This window comes from Carettochelys insculpta, chromosome 5 (assembly GCF_033958435.1).
Source record: "Carettochelys insculpta isolate YL-2023 chromosome 5, ASM3395843v1, whole genome shotgun sequence".
Lineage (NCBI taxonomy): Eukaryota > Metazoa > Chordata > Testudines > Carettochelyidae > Carettochelys > Carettochelys insculpta.
This window is the reverse complement of record NC_134141.1, coordinates 96,102,278-96,121,491: the sequence shown is the minus strand read 5'-3', so window position 1 is coordinate 96,121,491 and position 19,214 is coordinate 96,102,278. Positions and strand designations below refer to the sequence as shown.

The window sequence follows — 19,214 nt, the reverse complement described above, 5'->3', positions numbered from 1 at the left end:
AATGAAAAAAACTTCTTTTGTTACAAAATAAGCTTCAAGAATGTGATAGATCATAATAAAACTATGATTATTCTAATTAGATTTTCAAAATTTGTTGGAGATAAAGAAATTGTTTCATTTCAACAAACAAACAAATGAACAAACAAACAAACACTGATTGTAAAATGAGTGCTTATAAACTTTTTCTACTGCGCAGTCAGGTAATTGTTTGTTAACACTAGTACTTACCTTCCACATAAGATGCACAGTCCAGGAGTTTGGAGAGTAAGATGTGCCAAACTTCCTCCATAAAGGTGGACCTTTAGATGGTTCTGATAAAAAAAGAAAAATCTAAGAGAGATGCAGAGATTTTCTTCATTGGTTTTAACTTATTATACTTAACATATTATTAGTCTCCAGCATCTCTTTAAAAAAGTGCATCCAGTCTAAATTACTCTTTGTTTCAGCATTTTCTTAAGAACCCTTCCATGCAGATACCACAAACAAACTAACAGACAAACAATACATTGTTTGTTGTTCGTTTCTTTTTAACCGTTCAAGGCCGCGTCTACACGTGCACGCTACTTCGAAGTAGCGGCGCCAACTTCGAAATAGCGCCTGTCACGGCTACACGTGTTGGGCGCTATTTCTAAGTTGAAATCGACGTTAGGTGGCGAGACGTTAAAGTCGCTAACCCCATGAGGGGATGGGAATAGCACCCTACTTCGAAGTTGAACATCGAAGTAGGGCACGTGTAGACGATCTGCGTCCCGCAACATCGAAAGAGCGGGGTCTGCCATGGTGGCCATCAGCTGAGGGGTTGAGAGACGCTCTCTCTCCAGCCCGTGCGGGGCTCTATGGTCATCATGTGCAGCAGCCCGTAGCCCAGGGCTTCTGGCTGCTGCTGCGGCAGCTGGGGATCCATGCTGCATGCACAGGGTCTGCAACCAGTTGTCGGCTCTGTGGATCTTGTGTTGTTTAGTGCAACTGTGTCTGGGAGGGGCCCTTTAAGGGAGCGGCTTGCTGTTGAGTCCGCCCTGTGACCCTGTCTGCAGCTGTTCCTGGCACCCTTATTTCGATGTGTGCTACTTTGGCGTGTAGACGTTCCCTCGCAGCGCCTATTTCGATGTGGTGCTGCCCAACGTCAATGTTGAACGTCGACGTTGCCAGCCCTGGAGGACGTGTAGAGGTTATTCATCGAAATAGACTATTTTGATGTCGCTACATCGAAATAAGCTATTTCGATGTAGTGTGCACGTGTAGACATAGCCCAAATAAGGTAAGTGTAACGGGCTTGAAGGTGGAATGCTCTTTAAGCATCATAAACTTGCATCCACTAAATCCCTTCTCAAAGAGATTAGTCATGGATGATTACCTTCTGCTAAAAATTCCAAAGCAAGTCAAGCCACAACATCTATCAAAATGAATGTATTTTCAGACTAATAATATAAAAAAAACATGAAGTGCTGCTTTAACTTCACCTGAAACCAAGTATTTACACTGTACTGTTAAAAAAACCTCCACCTGACATTGTTAGGATTTGGCTTTTTTAACAAGAAATGGACACGGAGATCAGCTCAAGCCTTTTCCTCAAGCTTGGCTCTAAGATTACCACCTTAGACATACCACTCAGCACGCACCCTAGATCCCTTCCAGAAAGCTATTCCCACCATAGCTGAGAGTAACTGGCCACAAGGGTTAATCAATCTTGTGACCAGTTCAGCAAAACCCTCTTAAATCGTTCCTAGCAAGATCATTTCAGGAAACTCCAGCCAGACTGGCATACATCTGCACCTGTTTTGAGGTATCACACCAGCCAACTATGTAGAAAAGTGAACATTAATATAAAATAGTGCTTACTAGCTTCAGCTGTGACCCCACTCTTCTCTTCACTCCAGTCACTCCAGTAACCCATTCCATCTTTCTTCATGCACCGAAGTGAAAACACATACTCTGTATAAGGCCTAAGGGACTGAACAGTGAATGAATTTCTGTGTGTTGCTGTATCTTCATGGGGAATCTGCAAAAGGTAAAAAAAAAAAAAAAGTCTTTGGAAATATTACCAGCTACTAAGCAAGATCACTTAAACCCTCATACCACTACAATCGCCTCGTGAGTAGACTTTCTAACAATAGGAGCACTGTACTTTGGATTACTGATTAGTGCAGTACTATTTCAGGGCATGATTCATCGTCCATAATTCTCCAGTTTTCGACTTTCAGAAGCTTCATTTCTCATGGTGGAATTAATATAATTTTTCCATACAGAATATACACATACAGGACAATGATATCCACAAGAAAAGCAGTCTGTATTTGCACCTCACTTGTATTAATATTCATATCATGCAGGATTATTTATATTATTCCAAATTTCAGAGAAGTTTTGAAATAATTCATTTTCCATTATAATATTCTAAAAAACACCAAATACAGTAATTCTCATACATGGTATTCCCGCTCCCACCGGTCAGGATTATTTTGGTGCCAGATTCAAAGGCTGGAATATTTGCTCTGGCCCCGTCACACCATGTCCAATATACTGCAAGCCATCTACGCTACCCCCCATTTATCTAGTGGAACATCTAGGAATTGCCCTGTTTCAGTTGCTGAAATCTACTGGGCAGCAACATAGCCGTCAGTGCACGTTTTCCAGCCATTATGCCTTAGTTCACACAGCAAGATCAGATGCTGCAGTAGGCAGCACAGTTCTTTCTTCACTGATGGACTTTAATCCAAAACTTGCCCTTCCTTAAGAAAATGCTTTTAGGAGTTATCTATATTGAAGCATCAACAGGGACACTTTACTTGAAAGAGGAGAGGTTCAATTGGAATACTGCGGGATGTATGTCCATGTAGGTGCTCCATGACCTATTTTTCTTCAGAGCTGCCTCTGCGGGGCTTTGCATTAGAGAGAATGAAGAGCTGTTCATCTCCACAGTCCTATCTAGCTCCAGCTGGCATAAATGCAGAGGTTGAATGGGCACTGCCACCAAATATGTCCAAGCAAAGGTGCAAGGGCTCATGTACTTCTAAAGTGAAGAACCCATAGGGACACACGTCCTTAAGAATTCACAGGGACACAGGAGCATTTATTTCATTGTCCTCCGATGGAGAGGTTACTTTCTTCTGGGTATTTTCAGCCAGAAGACTAAGTCACTGATGAGGATTTTGCAAAGTATTTTGTCAGGTGCTCTGATGTCTGTAGAATTAATTCTCTGAATGTTTAGAGTATGTACTTGATAAACTGTCTACCACTTTTGTTGCCATGTGAGAGATGTGCTACAAATGTGACTTAGTTACAATACGAGATTGTAAGCATAGGGTGGATTTGACTTTTATCTATCTTGAGGTTTTGGGCCTGTTATCTCATCCTGAAGATTATATTTTCAGCATGAAATACAAATTTGTTTAATTTTGCTTTCAACCTCTACATTATGAACATCAAAATGTGTATGCAGGTCAAACTTCTCTAGTGAGGCACCCTTAGGACCTGACCAGTGTCGACCCAGACAATTTGCTACACTATGGCTATGTCTACACTTGCCAGAAGGCATGGTAATCAGGCTGATGGGACATTAGTAATGAAGTGCTGCAATGCAAATGCAGCACTTCATTAGGCTAATTCTTCCCCACGGCAACTTTGAAGTGTCAAACTTCAAAGTGCTGGCATGCTGTGTAGCCGCAGGCACTTCGAAGTAAAATCTTTGGATGGGATTACACTGATACCCTCTCCTTAGAGAACACAGTAAAATTTTGGGGAAGAAGGGGCTTCCAGAAGGAGGGTTTCCTTCCTGAAGACCCCTGCGGGCTGTGTGTCTGCACATGTACTTTGGCATCTGGAAGAACTTCTTCTGGACTCCGAACCACGTGCCAATATGCTAATAAGGCATGAAAATTTGCATCTGTGCCTCATTAGCATATTCTGGATAGCTCATTAGCAAGCTATTAGGAAGAAGCAGCACGTGTATACACAGCCTAAAGTTGTAGAAAGAGAAATCTGGATACGAAAAACATGGTGCTGGTTATACAAAAGATTATTGTACCTCCAATGAACAGGAAACCCTTTAGACCCAAAACCCACAAAGGAATCATGCATGTGGGTGCAGAATGTTCAGTCTGGGGTGAAGTATGTGACCTGCATCCTGAAAGAGCATTAAAAATAAGGTTACCTCCATCCACTCTGGGCTGTCACTGATCCTGTATCGAATATTAAATTTCAACTCCATTTCAACGGCTGTAACTTGGTTCTCCCATGATAGTTTCAAGCCAGTGGGCAGTTCTCCTGAACTGACCATGATATTGTGTGGAGGTAGAGGTTTCACTAGCAGAGAATGAGAAGGTATTGAATTATCCAAATATTATACTGTTTAATTCATAAATACAAGCATGATGTATGGCATGTAATGCACCTGGCATATTTATTGGTTTTCGCCTTTCTAGTCTTTAAAATATTCATTGACAGTACCAGATGCCTGGAGAGCATACTTTCTGTATTGCAGAAAAGATGAACAATGAGGTCTGTGATTTTCCACCTTTCAGAAATGGACAGTCAGATTCTAATCCTTCTTACAACTGCATAAACCTGGCTGTAGTAGTACTGTCCCTTCCTATGGGACTTTTCTATACAGTAAACCCTGGATTTAATGGACTAATGGGGCAAAGGGGTGTCTATTAATGCTGCAAGTCTGTTATATGCGAATGGTTACACTGTATGATGATGAACTGATCTTCCCAGCCCATCACTCACTGTTCTCTGCCCTCCTCTTCCCTTCCCTGCTCTTGCCCCATTCTTTCCCTCATACCTCCATCTCCCTCTGCCAATTACCAGGAGAGGACCTGAATGTTGGCCTGGCTCCTTCCACCTCCCACAGCTCTCAGGGCTGCAGCTCCTCCAGTCCCCGGCTCTGAGCTGCCCACATGAAGGTAGAGCGTGGCCACCCCCAGCCTGCCAGCAGGCAGCAGCCTCTGACACCATGGCCGCTGCTCAGCCCCATTGCAGGCAACAGTGGCCAGGCACTGACATGCTCCACACATACGGGGCTGGGGGACGAGAGCTCCTGCACCCCCTGCAGCCCCCTCCCCAACAGCTCCTCTGGCCCCCGTGGCCACAGCAGCTGCATTGGCCCCTTCAGCCCTGGCATTCCCAGCCACTCTGGCAGCTCCTTCAGCCTCGGTGGCAGCTCTGTAAGTCTCTGGCATTTATTTATGGGGAAGGAGCAGGGGGGCTGGCAGACACTGTCCGTTATTTCCAAAGTCCGTTATGTCAGGGTCTGTTACATCGAAGGTTTATGGTAATGGTTTCTATGGCACCCATCCAGTTTTAGAACAGACTTGAGGATAACTGGCTGCTAGAAAGACTTAGTTCGGGGGAGGGGTGTAGATCCAGTAGGTTTTGGCAGTTTATGTTAAGAATTGACTGGGTAGCAGATCTGGAGTGAGGTGGAGAGAGAAAAAAACAGAAATCACCTTTCACATCAACACCTGTGACCAATGGTGCTCAGGATCTAGCTCATAGTACATAACTTTTCTGAGCACAGACCTCTATTGTTGCCAACAGCTTCAAGTATTTTACAATATCAGAACAACATCTACACCTTACTTCAGCAACATTCAGAGAGAGATAACAATTTGTTCTACTGCAATCGTTCAGTATCTGAGGCTGAACTGAAGCAAATATTTACCAATGTCCACAGGATCAAAGATTATATGCTCAGATTCAGCCTTCCCAAGGGCATTCTTAGCTTCCACCCAGACCTCCAGATTGACAAAAAACTGAACATTGAAAATGATACAAGAGTTATTTACACCAGGTGGTGGTATGCAGTCATCTAAGGTTTCCCGTGGCCTAAATGGAGAATTAAAAACACAAGGTTAAAAGAAAGCCATAATTTGCATTTATAAACAAAATCTATCCAAAGATCTCAAAAAATGCTTAAAGAAGAAATGAATCTAGTCCTAGTCATACAGCAGATATGCATCAAACTAGGACCAGAACTCAAATCCATGCCTTAACAAGAAACCCAACTATCCTTAGTTATGGAATTTATGTATATTTGTAAAGTGGTAAGATGGGTGAGGTAATTCTCCGTCTTGGGAAAAAAATTGTTTTATTTGCTTAAGTTTAAAATCTTAAAATCTTAAACTCTGGCACAAATTTGAGTTGTCAAATGTTTTCTCCTGACAAATAAGCTACAGCAACTTGAGAAGTCTAGATTTATAGTCTCTCTCTCGCTCTCTCTAATCTTAACAACCCTAAAACATTGGAACAATTTTATTTAACCTACCTGCAAAACCCTAAAAATTAATATGCAATACATCTGCCTTTGATGAAGATTAAACAAGATACTTACCACTGAGATTTTAAATAGAAATAAGTGTCTAAGAATGTCTCTCTTCCAGGATTCCAGGTACAAGTCATAACGAACTTATTTTTTGACATTTGATGCACTATGCAACTCAAATTTTCAGGCTTCTGTGGGGGCACTGTTGGGAAAAAAGTTACTATATGTAATTCAAGTGTACAATGCATTTGAACTCAAAGAACTCAAAGAAAGCAAAAATGAATCTGTAGAAGTAAATTTAGTCAGAAAAGGAAACAATTGATTTACTGCTGCCTTTAGTAAATGCTAAATATAAGCAATAGGCAACATTTAGTGAAATTTAATGTACCAAGGGGAAAAATGTCTATCGTGGTCAGACTGTCCCCTGAACAGAAATCATATGGAGATGGAACGGGTTAAGACCTAGAAGTCTTGCACAGAAAACTGGAATGGAAGGTAGCAATGGGAGCAATGATGTCATAAAGATCTGTTTGTGAAGGAAAAGGAATAAATAAAGAGACACAGATTTTGTGGTAGCACTAATAATATTTCAGAAGCTTAACCTATGAAGATGTTAACAGATCATAGTGGCTTATTAACTATAAATAGGTTCTCTCACATACGCAAGATACCATATGTGTAGAATAGGTAAAATTCATCCCAGTTAGAGAAAGCCCACACTTAATCCCCAGATACTTTTATTGTTTGGTGCCTTAGCATGGGTTTTCTGCACTATATTTTGTTCATCGCTTTGCAACTACTAAGACAGACAATATGGTACATTCAAGGCATAGCTGAGGTAATACAACTTGGAATTCGATTTCTCATTTCTATGTGTTCAAAATATTCTGATCTCCTACTACTAACTTCCAAAGAGTTGTTATTTAATTGCAATATAATTTCCTTTCTACAAGTATTGACTACCAATGGTAATATGCAATTTTGACAGCCATGAACATGACGAACAGCAGGTCATCAGAAGAAATTTTATGTTCAGTATCTGATGAGGTTATTCAAAGTATTAAAAAGGAAAAATAGACTAAAGACAGGACAACAGATACTATGAGAATGAGGCACAATCATTAAAAATATGATTTAGAAAAAATCAGACTCCTCAAGAACCATATTTCATCAAAAATCTTCATCAGAACAATGATTTCTAAGAAATACCATTTTCACAGTTTTATGTATGTGAAACACTTTTAAAACTTATTTGTGCTTTCTGGATAATCTTTTTCAAAGTACTTTCATTTGTTTTGTGTGTTTAGTTTTGGGGATTTCTTCTACAATTGTTCCAGGATAAAAAGGGTTAAGAAGATATGCCAAAATGTCCCTGAAAACTATTTTCTACAAGGCAAAGAATAAAATGGAAACTTGCCAACATTACACAGTATTTCTGTGGACATAAACACTTAATAGGAAATTTATAATATCCAAAGAAGGAAAGCAGAGGAATAAAAAACTACTTACAGCCCAGTAAAACTGGAATTCCATAGATATTCTGCTCAATCTGTCCATCTGCTAAAATGTTGCACATTAGAGGAGTAGCTAAAGTAGAGGTGTCATTAAATGTGACGCTGGAAACAGTTCTGTTTATTACACGGTATTGTTCTTTAGGCACTACAGAATTTTTGATTTTCCAAATAATCTGATTGGCATGCATATTGCCTAAGTCAAGGCAACTCTCATTGAGAATGCACAGTGCTGTAAAATTGGAGCCAAGGGTCAACACTGGTGACTCTGGGATGATGTGGCCACATGGCTGTACAAGTCCTCCTGAAACTAAAAGAGATAATCTCAATTTAAATATTACATTTTTATATGACATCTCTACATTACTATTGCTACAAAATCTAACACTTGTGCTATTGAAAAATTGCAAAAATTATTTTGACGACTATTTTGTACATCTGGCAGTACATCTGTATAGACAGTTACATTTGACTTGCACAATACAGTGTATTTCTTGCCTAATGTACTAGCACGAGACAATCACTCATGCACTGATTAAGGGGAAGTTCAAGTGTATACTTTTCCTCAGGTATTGTAAGAGAATTTTACGAGTAGCAATAGAAGAACTGGAACTGAAAGGTCAGAGACAGAGAAAATTAGGTTAAAGATGAGAAGCTTAAGTATCTTTGGTTTATTTCCTACACTTATGCTCTTCCCATTGCTGGACACACCTTTGTAAACAACCAAAAATACCCATTATAAAAATTCTATACATACTATTTGAAAAGGTGCTCCATCACAAATACGACTCTTGAAATTATTGAGTTGCCCCTCCCAAAGTTTGTTGAACAGCAATTATCACAAAAATAATATTTTTAGGAAATTTAGTAGTTATTTTTCTTCTTTAAAGAGGGTCTATCTAGTGTATTGATATGAATACAAAATGTATTTATCAAAATAATGAATCCTCACAAAAATCTATATCTATTTAGATTCCCACTAAGCTACTGTTTTCCCTGTTAAATTCTCCTGGATGTACATCAGACAAAACAACTTTTGTTGTTCTCAAGTCACTCAGCTGGTAACCAATTAGAAAAACCCAAGCATGGACCATATGCTGGTCATCCATATTTCTCACTAGGAAGGCAGTGGTCTTCACGCTACTAACCACGAAACAAACAAAAAAAAGTTACTTCCCCATTCTGTAACTCCTGTTCTTTCAGATGCAGACACAGACACATATTCCACTCTGGAGCGTGTATGCCTACTACACCGAAACTAGAGAACTTGGTCTAGCCATATCCATAGGGCCAGCACTCAAGCTCTGTGAAAGCAGCTCCTACCCAGGCAGTAGTTCCCTTGTTTTCTTTTCACGAAAATTCAGTTCCTTGCACCAAACATCAAGGGCAAAGACTCAGGCCGCAGAGCGGTGGAAGGGAGAAAGGATAGGTTGGATGAGGTCTGTATCCACATCTTAAAGGAAAGATAGTTCTGTAACTGTTGTTCACTGAGTGGCTGCAGATGTGTAATCCACTGAAGTGAGTCACAAGCAGTATTTGTACAATAACAACAAGAAGTTCTGTGGCACCTTATAGACTAACAGATCTTTTGGAGCATAAGCTTCCTGGGCAAAGGCCTGCTTCGTCAACCGGAAGCCCTCTCTGTCAACAGAAGCATCTAGTGGAACAAGAAATCCTGTGGCACCTTATAGACTAACAGGTATTTTAGAGCATAAGCTTCCGTGGGCAAAGACCCGCTTCATCAGTTGCCTGCAGGCTCATCTGATGAAGCAGGTCTTTGCCCACGAAGCTTATGCTCCAAAAGATCTGTTAGTCTATAAGGGGCCGCAGGACTTCTTGTTGCTTTTGAAGATGCAGACTACCATGGCTACCTCTCTGATATTTGTACAATGTGGGCCTCAGAGTCTAACCGCCTTGCTGAGATTTCAGATGACAGATATGGTGCGGTAACAGTACAAAGTTTGGTATTGAAGACCATTTATAAGCCTTGCAAATGTGCAGTACTGAAATGGTGAATAATACATTCAGGCTGTGTCTGAATACTGGTGAATAATACATTCAGGCTGTGTCTATTCTAGAGACTTTTGTTGACAGAAGGGGCCTCTACACACAAAGTGTTTTGCTGACAGAGTCTCGACAGAACTCTGCATTTGCCTCGACAGTGTTATCCCTCAAAAATTTGACGACTAACACTAGACACTTCTATCAGAGAGGTAGCTGTGTTAGTCTGTATCTTTGAGAACAACAAGAAGTCCTGCGGCACCTTATAGACTAACAGATATTTTGGAGCATAGGCTTTCACGGGCAAAGACCTGCTTCATCAGATGGGCCTGCAGGCATCTGATGAAGCAGGTCTTTGCCCACGGAAGCTTATGCTCTAATATACCTGTTAGTCTATAAGGTGCCACAGGATTTCTTGTTCCACTAGATGCTTCTGTTGACAGAGAGGGCTTCCGGTTGCCGGACATCCCTGTTTGCAGAGCTGCCATCCCGCTTTCTGTCACCAGAGGGCAGTGCAGCCTGGCAGTTCTCTGCCGACAGAGCAAGTTGTATAGTAAGGTAGGCTGCTGCTCACTACCATTCTCCCTTCGGAGATGCCATGGTAATGACACACTTTGAAGCAGGCTAATGAGGTGCTAATGTGCATAGCGGCTCATTAGCATAATGGCACCCATGCGAACTGACTTCAAATTGCAGAATGACAGTGAAGATGGGGGCAGCTTCGAAATAAGTGCCATGCTTCGACATTCCCTTACTCCGATATAGTTCTGTCGGAGTAAGAGAATGTCAAAATGGGGCACTTATTTTGAAGCTGCCTTCACCTTCACTGTCAATCTGCCATTCAAAGTCTATTTGTGCAGCCGCCATTATACTAATGAGGTGCTGAATATACATATTAGTGCTTCATTAGCCTGCTTCGAATTGCCTCATTACCATGGCACCTCCGACGGGAGAATGGTAGTGTAGCAGCAGCCAGACAGATAGCCGTGTTAGTCTGTATTCTATCAAAACAAAAAAGCAGTCATGTAGCACTTTAAAGACTAACAATATAATTTATTAGGTGATGAGATTTCATGAGACAGACCCACTTGTGCAGATCTACAGCCCTACCAGAACAGACTCAGTATATAAAGCACAGAGGTCCAAAAATTATCATCAAGGTTGACAAATCAGAAAAATTGTCATCATTGTTGGCAAATCAGATAGAAGAACAAGAGAGGGGGTTGAGGGGTGGGGAAGTAAGTGTTAGATCAAAAATCAAAATATGTAAAAGAGTCCTTGCAATGGGTCAGGTAATTGCCGTCCCTGTTCAAACCATGTGTTAATGTGTTGAATTTGAATATCTTATTTCTGAACATTCTCTCTGTAGGCGGTTGTTAAAGTCTCTTTTCTCTAGAACACAAACTCTCAGGTCTTTGCCAACAATGATGACAATTCTTCTGATTTGTCAACCTTGGTAACAGTTTTTGGACTGCTGTGCTTTATATGTTGAGTCTGTTCTGGTAGGGCTGTAGATCTTAGCAGCATTTCAGAGGTCTGTCCCTCGGGCTCAGAATCTGCCATGGAGTAGGAAAAGAGTTTATAAAAGATGACCACTAGCACTTTCTTCTGTGGCAGCTGCTGATTCATCAAGGAAAGCAGCATCCTTCAAGAGCTCATTTTGATGGACAGGTGAAGAGCAGACTACCAGTTCTAAGACTGATTTTTTCCCCCCACAATTTTGTATATCACTGTCCCACCTCTACAATGCTTGAGTCCACGTCACCACAGAACAGTGGTGGATTACCATGCAAGCCCACAGGAACTGTGTCCAGGGACCCCTGCAAAAGCACCAGAAATCTGTTCCTACCATTACTCCCTGCCCTCTTCTCTACCGAGGCCTGCAACCCAATACGTATGCCTCCTTCTCCCTTACAATACTCCCCTGCCTGCCATTTATGCCCCTCTACCATTAACACCCCCCAACTGCCACTCACGTCTCAAGTAGTGGTTGTGGGGGCATTGGAGAAAGGAGTGGAGAGGCTCTAGCAGCAGGTGGGGAAGGCCAAGTGGGAGCAGGGCCCGTAGTGCGGTGAGGATATAGCATAGCCTTGGGTTGGGGGGAAGAGGCTGAGGGGAGGGGCAGACAATGGCCTGGGTGCTGCTGGCACCATTCCCCTCCCCACGTCTAGGGAGCTTGTGTCACTTGCGCTCAGCCTCCATAAATGCCACCTGTGGTCCTACCCATCTCCCCACTCCTCCTCACCACCACTTCTCTTTTCTAGTCCTTTTCTCCCTGAGGCCCTGTCTAGTCTGGAATGTGGAGTCTGGTGAGCACATTCCTCCCCTGTGTGGAGCTGGCCAAGTTGCTGGCCTGAGTCCCCATTGTGCGCCACACACAGAGCTGGCCTGAGCAAGTAAATGGGACACAAGGCCCAGTTTTGCTGGAAAAAGGTCAGGCTACCTGGGGCATGGCTTAAAAGGTGGATTGTCCTGGCCAGAACAGGCTGTATGGTCACTCTGGACTGTAGTAAGAGTTGCCCATGCAGCTGTGATCACCCTACCCCATTCCTTTTGAGGGACCCCTCCTCACGAATCACTGTTCCATCAGCAGATTTGGCCTCCTATGGGAGCTATAAAAGAACACCTCTGTGTCATTCGGGAAAAGTATTCTACTCACAGCATTTCTTGATTGCCATATACAAGGTAGGAGTGAAACCTATCTTCAGGCTTAGGGGTCTCAACAGTCACATTTGTAATATGAACTTCTACATGGTTACTAGGTACTGTCCTCCCACTTTGAATCAAAGCTGGCTTGCTTCCTTCAGTGTTCATAATGCCTGTTTCCATGTGGTGATTTTCCTGAGCCACAGGAAGTTAATGTGGTTTTGTGGTTGCAAGGCAGTATTATTAGTATATAATACTCCCCTTTGGCTTCTCATCTGCTCACAGGGCATTTACCAGATGCATGGCAGCAATAGCTGCATATCTCAAGGGAACAAGAATACAATGTGTTTTTCTGCCTGGATGATTGACTGGTGAGGAGCGAGTCCTTACCTTATTTTCACTGGAGGCCACCCCAGGGTTACACTCGTGTATTTTATTAAATGCCACCATTGGATTAAAGGAAAGGAAGAACTAGCTTTCAAACATACACTGACACCCTCCTGAACTAGTATTCTTATGCAGGCAAACTCATGCTTGTGAAGAGTTGGAGACAGACAGTGGAGGAAGCCAAGGCATAGTGGGCCCAGTGTATCTGGCTGCAGTCATGAATCTGAGGAGGCGAGCTGATTGTATGACCCCTTGTCAGCTTGCTTTCCTGTCAGTGTAGTACTCAGGAGCAGTTAGTACCATCCATTTGAGGGAGAGGAGGAGGCGGCCAGGGCCTTCCCAGCCATTCAAGACTAACTTCTGCAGAGTGGTGGCAAGAAGAACCTGCTTATAGCTTTGCACCCATCTTTTTATATGTTTTAGTCCATTAAATCTTGTCTCACTGCCCCAAGATATGTATGACCATGAGTCCTCAGCTACCAGAAGATGGGATTTTGATCTTCTTGTGATGCAGCCTCTTTCTCGGGTGGATTCTTTTGCAGGGCGCAGCTCCTATTATTTTCTGGCCATCCAGCTGCTGCTGGCAACTGGTTGTCAGATAGGCTGGTTTCAGGGACTGATTCAATTGCACACACACCCACATTCACGCTTTTCTCACTCACACAAAGGAAAGCTCACTTCAGAAAAAGCAATTTCTTTTACAAGGAATTCTTACAGATTTATGGTATCTATACACAATTTCTCACTAACTCGTAATACTTTAATATAGACCTAGCGGTTGCTACAAAACACAGCCTAGAGAAAGTTACAGAACTAGTGTCTGCATTTAACTGGACTGAATGGAGGTTTTATACAATGTTTCCTGCCTCTAACCTTAACCCAAAGACTCAACATGTTCTCATTTCATACTGGAGCTCTGAGCAATCATACTGCTCTCTTACATACAGTGCCAGAGAGTAAATATATAGATTTCAGGACTTCTTTGGAGACTTTTGAAACCATTCAACATCTTGTCCATCTTTTCTGAGAAGAGTGACATTCCTTCAAAAGGCACATGCTGAACTGTCTGTTATACCTCACGAGAAAGTTCAGAAAAAGAGTATAACAAAAATAGCAAAGCTTATTCTGTGCATTGCAGAATTTGCTGCATAATGACCCACTTGTAGAGCCATTTGGTAAAGAAACTTTCCCTTCTCTAGTATAGACAGGAACACCTATTTCACCTTATTGGGTAGCTTGCCTTTGAAATGCTAAAGCATAACCCACAGCATGAAGATGTAGTGTCCCATCAAAGCTTGCTGTTTTGCAATCCAAAACTGTAATCTGCCTATGAAACAAGACTGCCTCTCATGAGGAAGTCCTAGCTTGCCCTGTTTTTCAGTGGCTGATGCCTCTGTCCTCTTTTGTCACTGGCTTCTGCCAACACACTGGAGCCCCAAAGAGAATGATTATATAGATGATCAAACTTCCATGAGGGGACACAAAACCTTCTCTCCACTCTTTCTGAAATTGGGGCAGGGAAGCTGAGGTCTGCTAAAGGACCTTCATAGGTTGTAAAACAGTATCATTTACAGGGCGTACTACTTTAGCTGGGACTGCAGAGGCAAACAAGGCCACCAGCCTGTGGAATTTTCCCCCGACCTCCTTTGGGTGGATATCTGAGGCCATAACCATCCTCTTCTACAACTCCTGATGAGTCTCAAAATAAATCAGGGGGCAAAGAAATAGGTTCCACCACAATTGCCTCACCAGAGGATAATGAAAATGATGCCTATGATACCAAGGGTTGCTCCGGTTCCTGCTCATCTTGTGACTTCTCATGAGAAGGATCCCAAATTTGTTCAGTGCCAGGCTCTGCACTGACACTAGGGTGCTTGGAGCATCAATGCTTGACAGCCAGTAGCCAGAACCAGAGGCATGGATTCTCTTAATTGAAGGGTAACTCTCACCACTTCCAAAAGGGCCATTGGTATGACGTTGGTCTGCAAATGTGCACGGTCTCAGGATCCTTTCAAAAATACGAAGGCTGAAATCAGGGCAGGTGGTGTACCCTGAAAGATGGGTCAGCTAGGTTGGGACACAGACTTCCTTAGAATCTGAGGAAGATAACTTCCTGCAACCATGTGGTACTATACCATTCAATGCTAATAAAGGAAGTTCAGACTCTGAAGGGGAACTAGGGAGACCATCTGTGGCTTTTTGAGATGATGTCACCTTAATCAATATCCTGGTGGCTGAATTAGCTGGAACTGTGCAGTGCAAATTTGAAGCCACTGACATCAGTACCTTGGGCGCCAGGCAAGTCTTTTGAATTGCTGGTGACAGCAGCACCAAGAGTTTTAACAACTCTCTTGCAGTCTCAGATGCTTCAGGAATAGATGACACAGGGAATACAGTCTGGTCTTGATGAGATTGTTTCAAGACCCATCCTCAACAGAACCATACTGGGATCTAGAATCAAACTCCTGTTCTTAAAAGTGTGCTCTGGAGAGTATCTGTTTGGAATGCCCTCATGATTCCTTAAAGCCATCTGATCTGTTTACCTCTTTCAACGATCTCAGTACATAGTCAGTTTATGCGTCTTCTTTGGTACCAACAATAATAATCTGCCTCACAATACCAGAAGCACCAGAGGAATGCTGCAGACGGACCAAGGTGCTTGGTATTCAGACCTAGGTAGATTGTAGCAATTATAACAATTCTAGCAGCAAACTTCAATCCAGGTCCTTGTCTTTTTTGTAGCAGGCCTCAAAACTCTTCCAAAATCACATTGGTCACTCACTTAAAGCAGCTGGGGTGAAGGTCACTATTAGGCATTGCCTCACCACAAGACTGACAAGAGTTTGACAACACATTGCAACATCTCTCTGGTAACAGGGCTGGTAGCCAAAACAAGAATTAAAAATACAATAACCAATTAACTACTAAAACTACAAATGTGTACTATTCACAAGTTCAACTGAAGCCTTGCAGAGTCAAGAAAAGGGAGCTCCAATAACTGTGATGGGACAGAGGAAGGAATTCAGGAGGTGTTAATGGACCTTAGTGCCTACACACAGCATGGAAGGTAACGCTGCCCCACTGGATACTGCTAAGGGGAAAAACTAACAACCGTGCACTGGAATGCACACACCAACCATGGAATTGACATGTACAATCCCTCAATGGGGCATTTTCTGCTGACTCACATAATTCGCTTCTTTTGAAGGGAACTCTCCACAATGCTCATAAATGGGAGTTTAAAATAATTAAAATCTCTACTGTAAAGATAGAAAAGTACAAATCATCTAGGTAGCGAAATGCAGAAACAATGTAATAATTACCACAAAAAGTACAGGAATTATTGATTACATATACCATTGTAGACCTCAGGTACTAGAGGCAAATCCACTTTTTAAACTGTTCCAGTTATTCAGTATTCAAATTACACATAGATAATTAGTTTACAAATTACAGGTCTAAAGTTGCTACTTAGCCCTCAGTGTCCATGAATGACACCAGATAAACTATACTAGTTAAGAGATGTACCGGGGTATGTATCACATGCTTCTCCTGAAGAGAAAAAAAACAGTCAAGTAGCACTTTAAAGACTAACAAAATAATTTATTAGGTGAGCTTTCGTGGGACAGACCCACTTCTTCAGACCATAGCCATAGCCATGGCCTGAAGAAGTAGATCTGTCCCACGCAAGCTCACCTAATAAATTATTTTGTTAGTCTTTAAAGTGCTACTTGACTGCTTTTTTGTTTTGATAGTATATACACTACCATGGCTTTCTCTCTGTTACTTTTCCTGAAGAGTTAGCAGTGGTTATAAGTGAGCCAGTCTGAATGAGAACCATTATGTTATATCTAGTGACTCTGTCTGCAGCTTTACCTTTTTTTATTCCCTGAAGAACATGGGCAAAGTGAAGAGCAAAGCCCTTGGATACACTACTGCAGCACCTCTAACTAACAGAACAGCATTCCTGCATTACAGCCTGTTTACTAGGGAAATTAAGAAAACACCAAATTTGTGTCCGCAAGGTAGGGAGGCAGGAGAACAGGGACAGAGTGAAGCAGTAGGAAGAAAAATGAACAGGTGATAAACCAAGCAGGCGTAGAAACAAAAAGTTATAGCACAACACCAAATATAAAAAAAAATTAATCAATAAGAGCCTCTCTTTTCCATCAGATAAAAGATGCCTGATAAAAATGCAAAAAAGATAAATGGGGGAATGCTATATCTTTTGGCACTGAAGTATTTCAGACAGCACCTTTTGAGAGGTATATTTCAGAGAAGGAAATGCCTGCAAAAAGTAATTTTTGGTCTCTTCTTTTTCATTCTTACATGTGCAATTTACAATAAGGAATTCTATATGTGTGAATATTTTACTTAGAATATTACAGTAAACTCTTTCATATCCAGCAGTCCCAGGACCAGGAAGTTGCTGGATATTCAAATATTCTAGATAATAGAGAGGTGTACCTAGAAATGCATAACACTAAAGAAAAACAAGATTAGACATTAAAAAACAAACAAAAATGTATAGAGTACTTTTTTTTTACCAACAGTCGTATTGTACACTGTCAACTTATACTGAATTTGCTGTTTTTATTTGTAGTTACTTTCACTATATTGTACTTACAGAAAACATATATACTTATGATTAAAATGCTGGTTATTTGAGAGTTCTGGATGACAGAGTGCCAGATATGAAAGAGTTTATACATTGAAAAAGATTGCTCCAGAAATTTTGAAAAATATATGTCTTTGGTTTATTAACTCAATGGATTCAACAACATTGTGTGTAGTCTGTTTCAGTGTGCCCTGTATAATCAATTTCTTCCTTTTGTTTTCCTCTTCCTACAGCAGCAAAGGACAGACCACAGGAAAATGTGGTGATGGAGATTCAGGCGCAGTACCTGGAACTAATTGTTTTTTTTTTGAGATCAGCTGGCTAAACAGTATCACTGCCATACCTAAAGGAGAACTCTGTGTTTTTGGAGTATTTGTTTCTCAAAATAGCTAACACAGAGGTGCCCTAATTCCTTATTGTGATCATTAAGCACTACCGCAACACAAACATCATCAGGAACAGCTAGATCTTCTCATAAATCCATGACCCATCCAAAATTTTCAGTTAACCTTACCTCCAATAGAGCAAATGCTCAGGGGAATATATAAAGCATTCAGCACCCAGCTCCATCCAGCAGACATTTTGTATACAGTTTCTATAAGAAAACAAAGATTTTATGTAGTTTCCATTTCTGCAGTTGTGTTATCACAAACTTCCTTTCATTGCTGCAACTCTCAAGCAGGATTAGCCTTGATATCCCGCAGAAAGTCAGGATGGGAGAAGAAAAACACACCTTTTTTTCCCTATCAGTGCAGAAAAACCAGCAAGCCTATATGATATAACTAGACAAGCACAGAATTAAAACTTTGTGTCTATGTATGGAATTCAAGTGTGCACACTCAAATTTCTATTCCATATGTGTCAAAGTATACAAGAAAAATATTTCCTTCTTTAAAAAGGATGTCTGGTTTTCAGACTTCTAGCCATCTCCAGATATTTCTTTTGTGATCTTGGAATTTTGGGATCGTTAAGTCAAAACCCTGAGGATTAGACTAAGGTTACCACAGTACTTCATTTTTAAAGTAATTGACATTTAAAACCTATTTTTCAGCAGTGAAGACTCTATCACAAACGAAACATCTCCCATTCATGGGAAAAAATTAAAATTTAACTTTGTATGTGCAGGGGAAAAACTAATATTTAATGACTCTTAAGCTACGTTTACACGTGAAGCCTACATCGAAGTAGCTTATTTCGATGTAGCAACATCGAAGTAGCTTATTTCGATGAATAACATCTACACGTCCTCCAGGGCTGGCAACGTCGACGTTCAACATCGACGTTGCGCAGCACCACATTGAAATAGGCGCTGCGAGGGAACGTCTACACGCCAAAGTAGCACACATCGAAATAAGGGCGCCAGGCACAGCTGCAGACAGGGTCACAGGGCGGACTCAACAGCAAGCCGCTCCCTTAAAGGGCCCCTCCCAGACACAGCTGCACTAAACAACACAACATCCACAGAGCCGACAACTGGTTGCAGACCCTGTGCATGCAGCATGGATTCCCAGCTGCCGCAGCAGCAGCCAGAAGCCCTGGGCTAAGGGCTGCTGCACACGGTGACCATAGAGCCCCGCAGGAGCTGGAGAGAGAGCGTCTCTCAACCCCTCAGCTGATGGCCACCATGGCGGACCCCGCTATTTCGATGTTGCGGGACGCGGATCGTCTACATGTGCCCTACTTCGACGTCCAACTTCGAAGTAGGGCGCTATTCCCATCCCCTCATGGGGTTAGCGGCTTCGACGTCTCGCCGCCTAACGTTGATGTTAACATCGAAATAACGCCCAAC

The 19,214-nt window shown here is 41.9% G+C and overlaps 1 protein-coding gene across 3 annotated transcripts in view; it reads right to left on the bottom strand.

The window, feature by feature from the left end:
- Positions 1-19,214, bottom strand: part of IL6ST (interleukin 6 cytokine family signal transducer) — a 59,986-nt gene that overhangs the window by 30,975 nt on the left and 9,797 nt on the right. For 2 of the 3 annotated variants that reach the window (XM_074995560.1, XM_074995561.1), the window contains exons 2-8: positions 17,940-18,020; positions 7,772-8,083; positions 6,332-6,464; positions 5,663-5,826; positions 4,151-4,302; positions 1,840-1,999; positions 229-311 (exon numbers count right to left, since the gene is read on the bottom strand). In XM_074995560.1, the coding sequence (XP_074851661.1) occupies positions 229-311; positions 1,840-1,999; positions 4,151-4,302; positions 5,663-5,826; positions 6,332-6,464; positions 7,772-8,083; positions 17,940-18,020 (1,085 nt within the window). The remainder of the gene's footprint in view (positions 1-228; positions 312-1,839; positions 2,000-4,150; positions 4,303-5,662; positions 5,827-6,331; positions 6,465-7,771; positions 8,084-17,939; positions 18,021-19,214) is intronic. The other variant, XM_074995562.1, reaches the window with a different exon arrangement.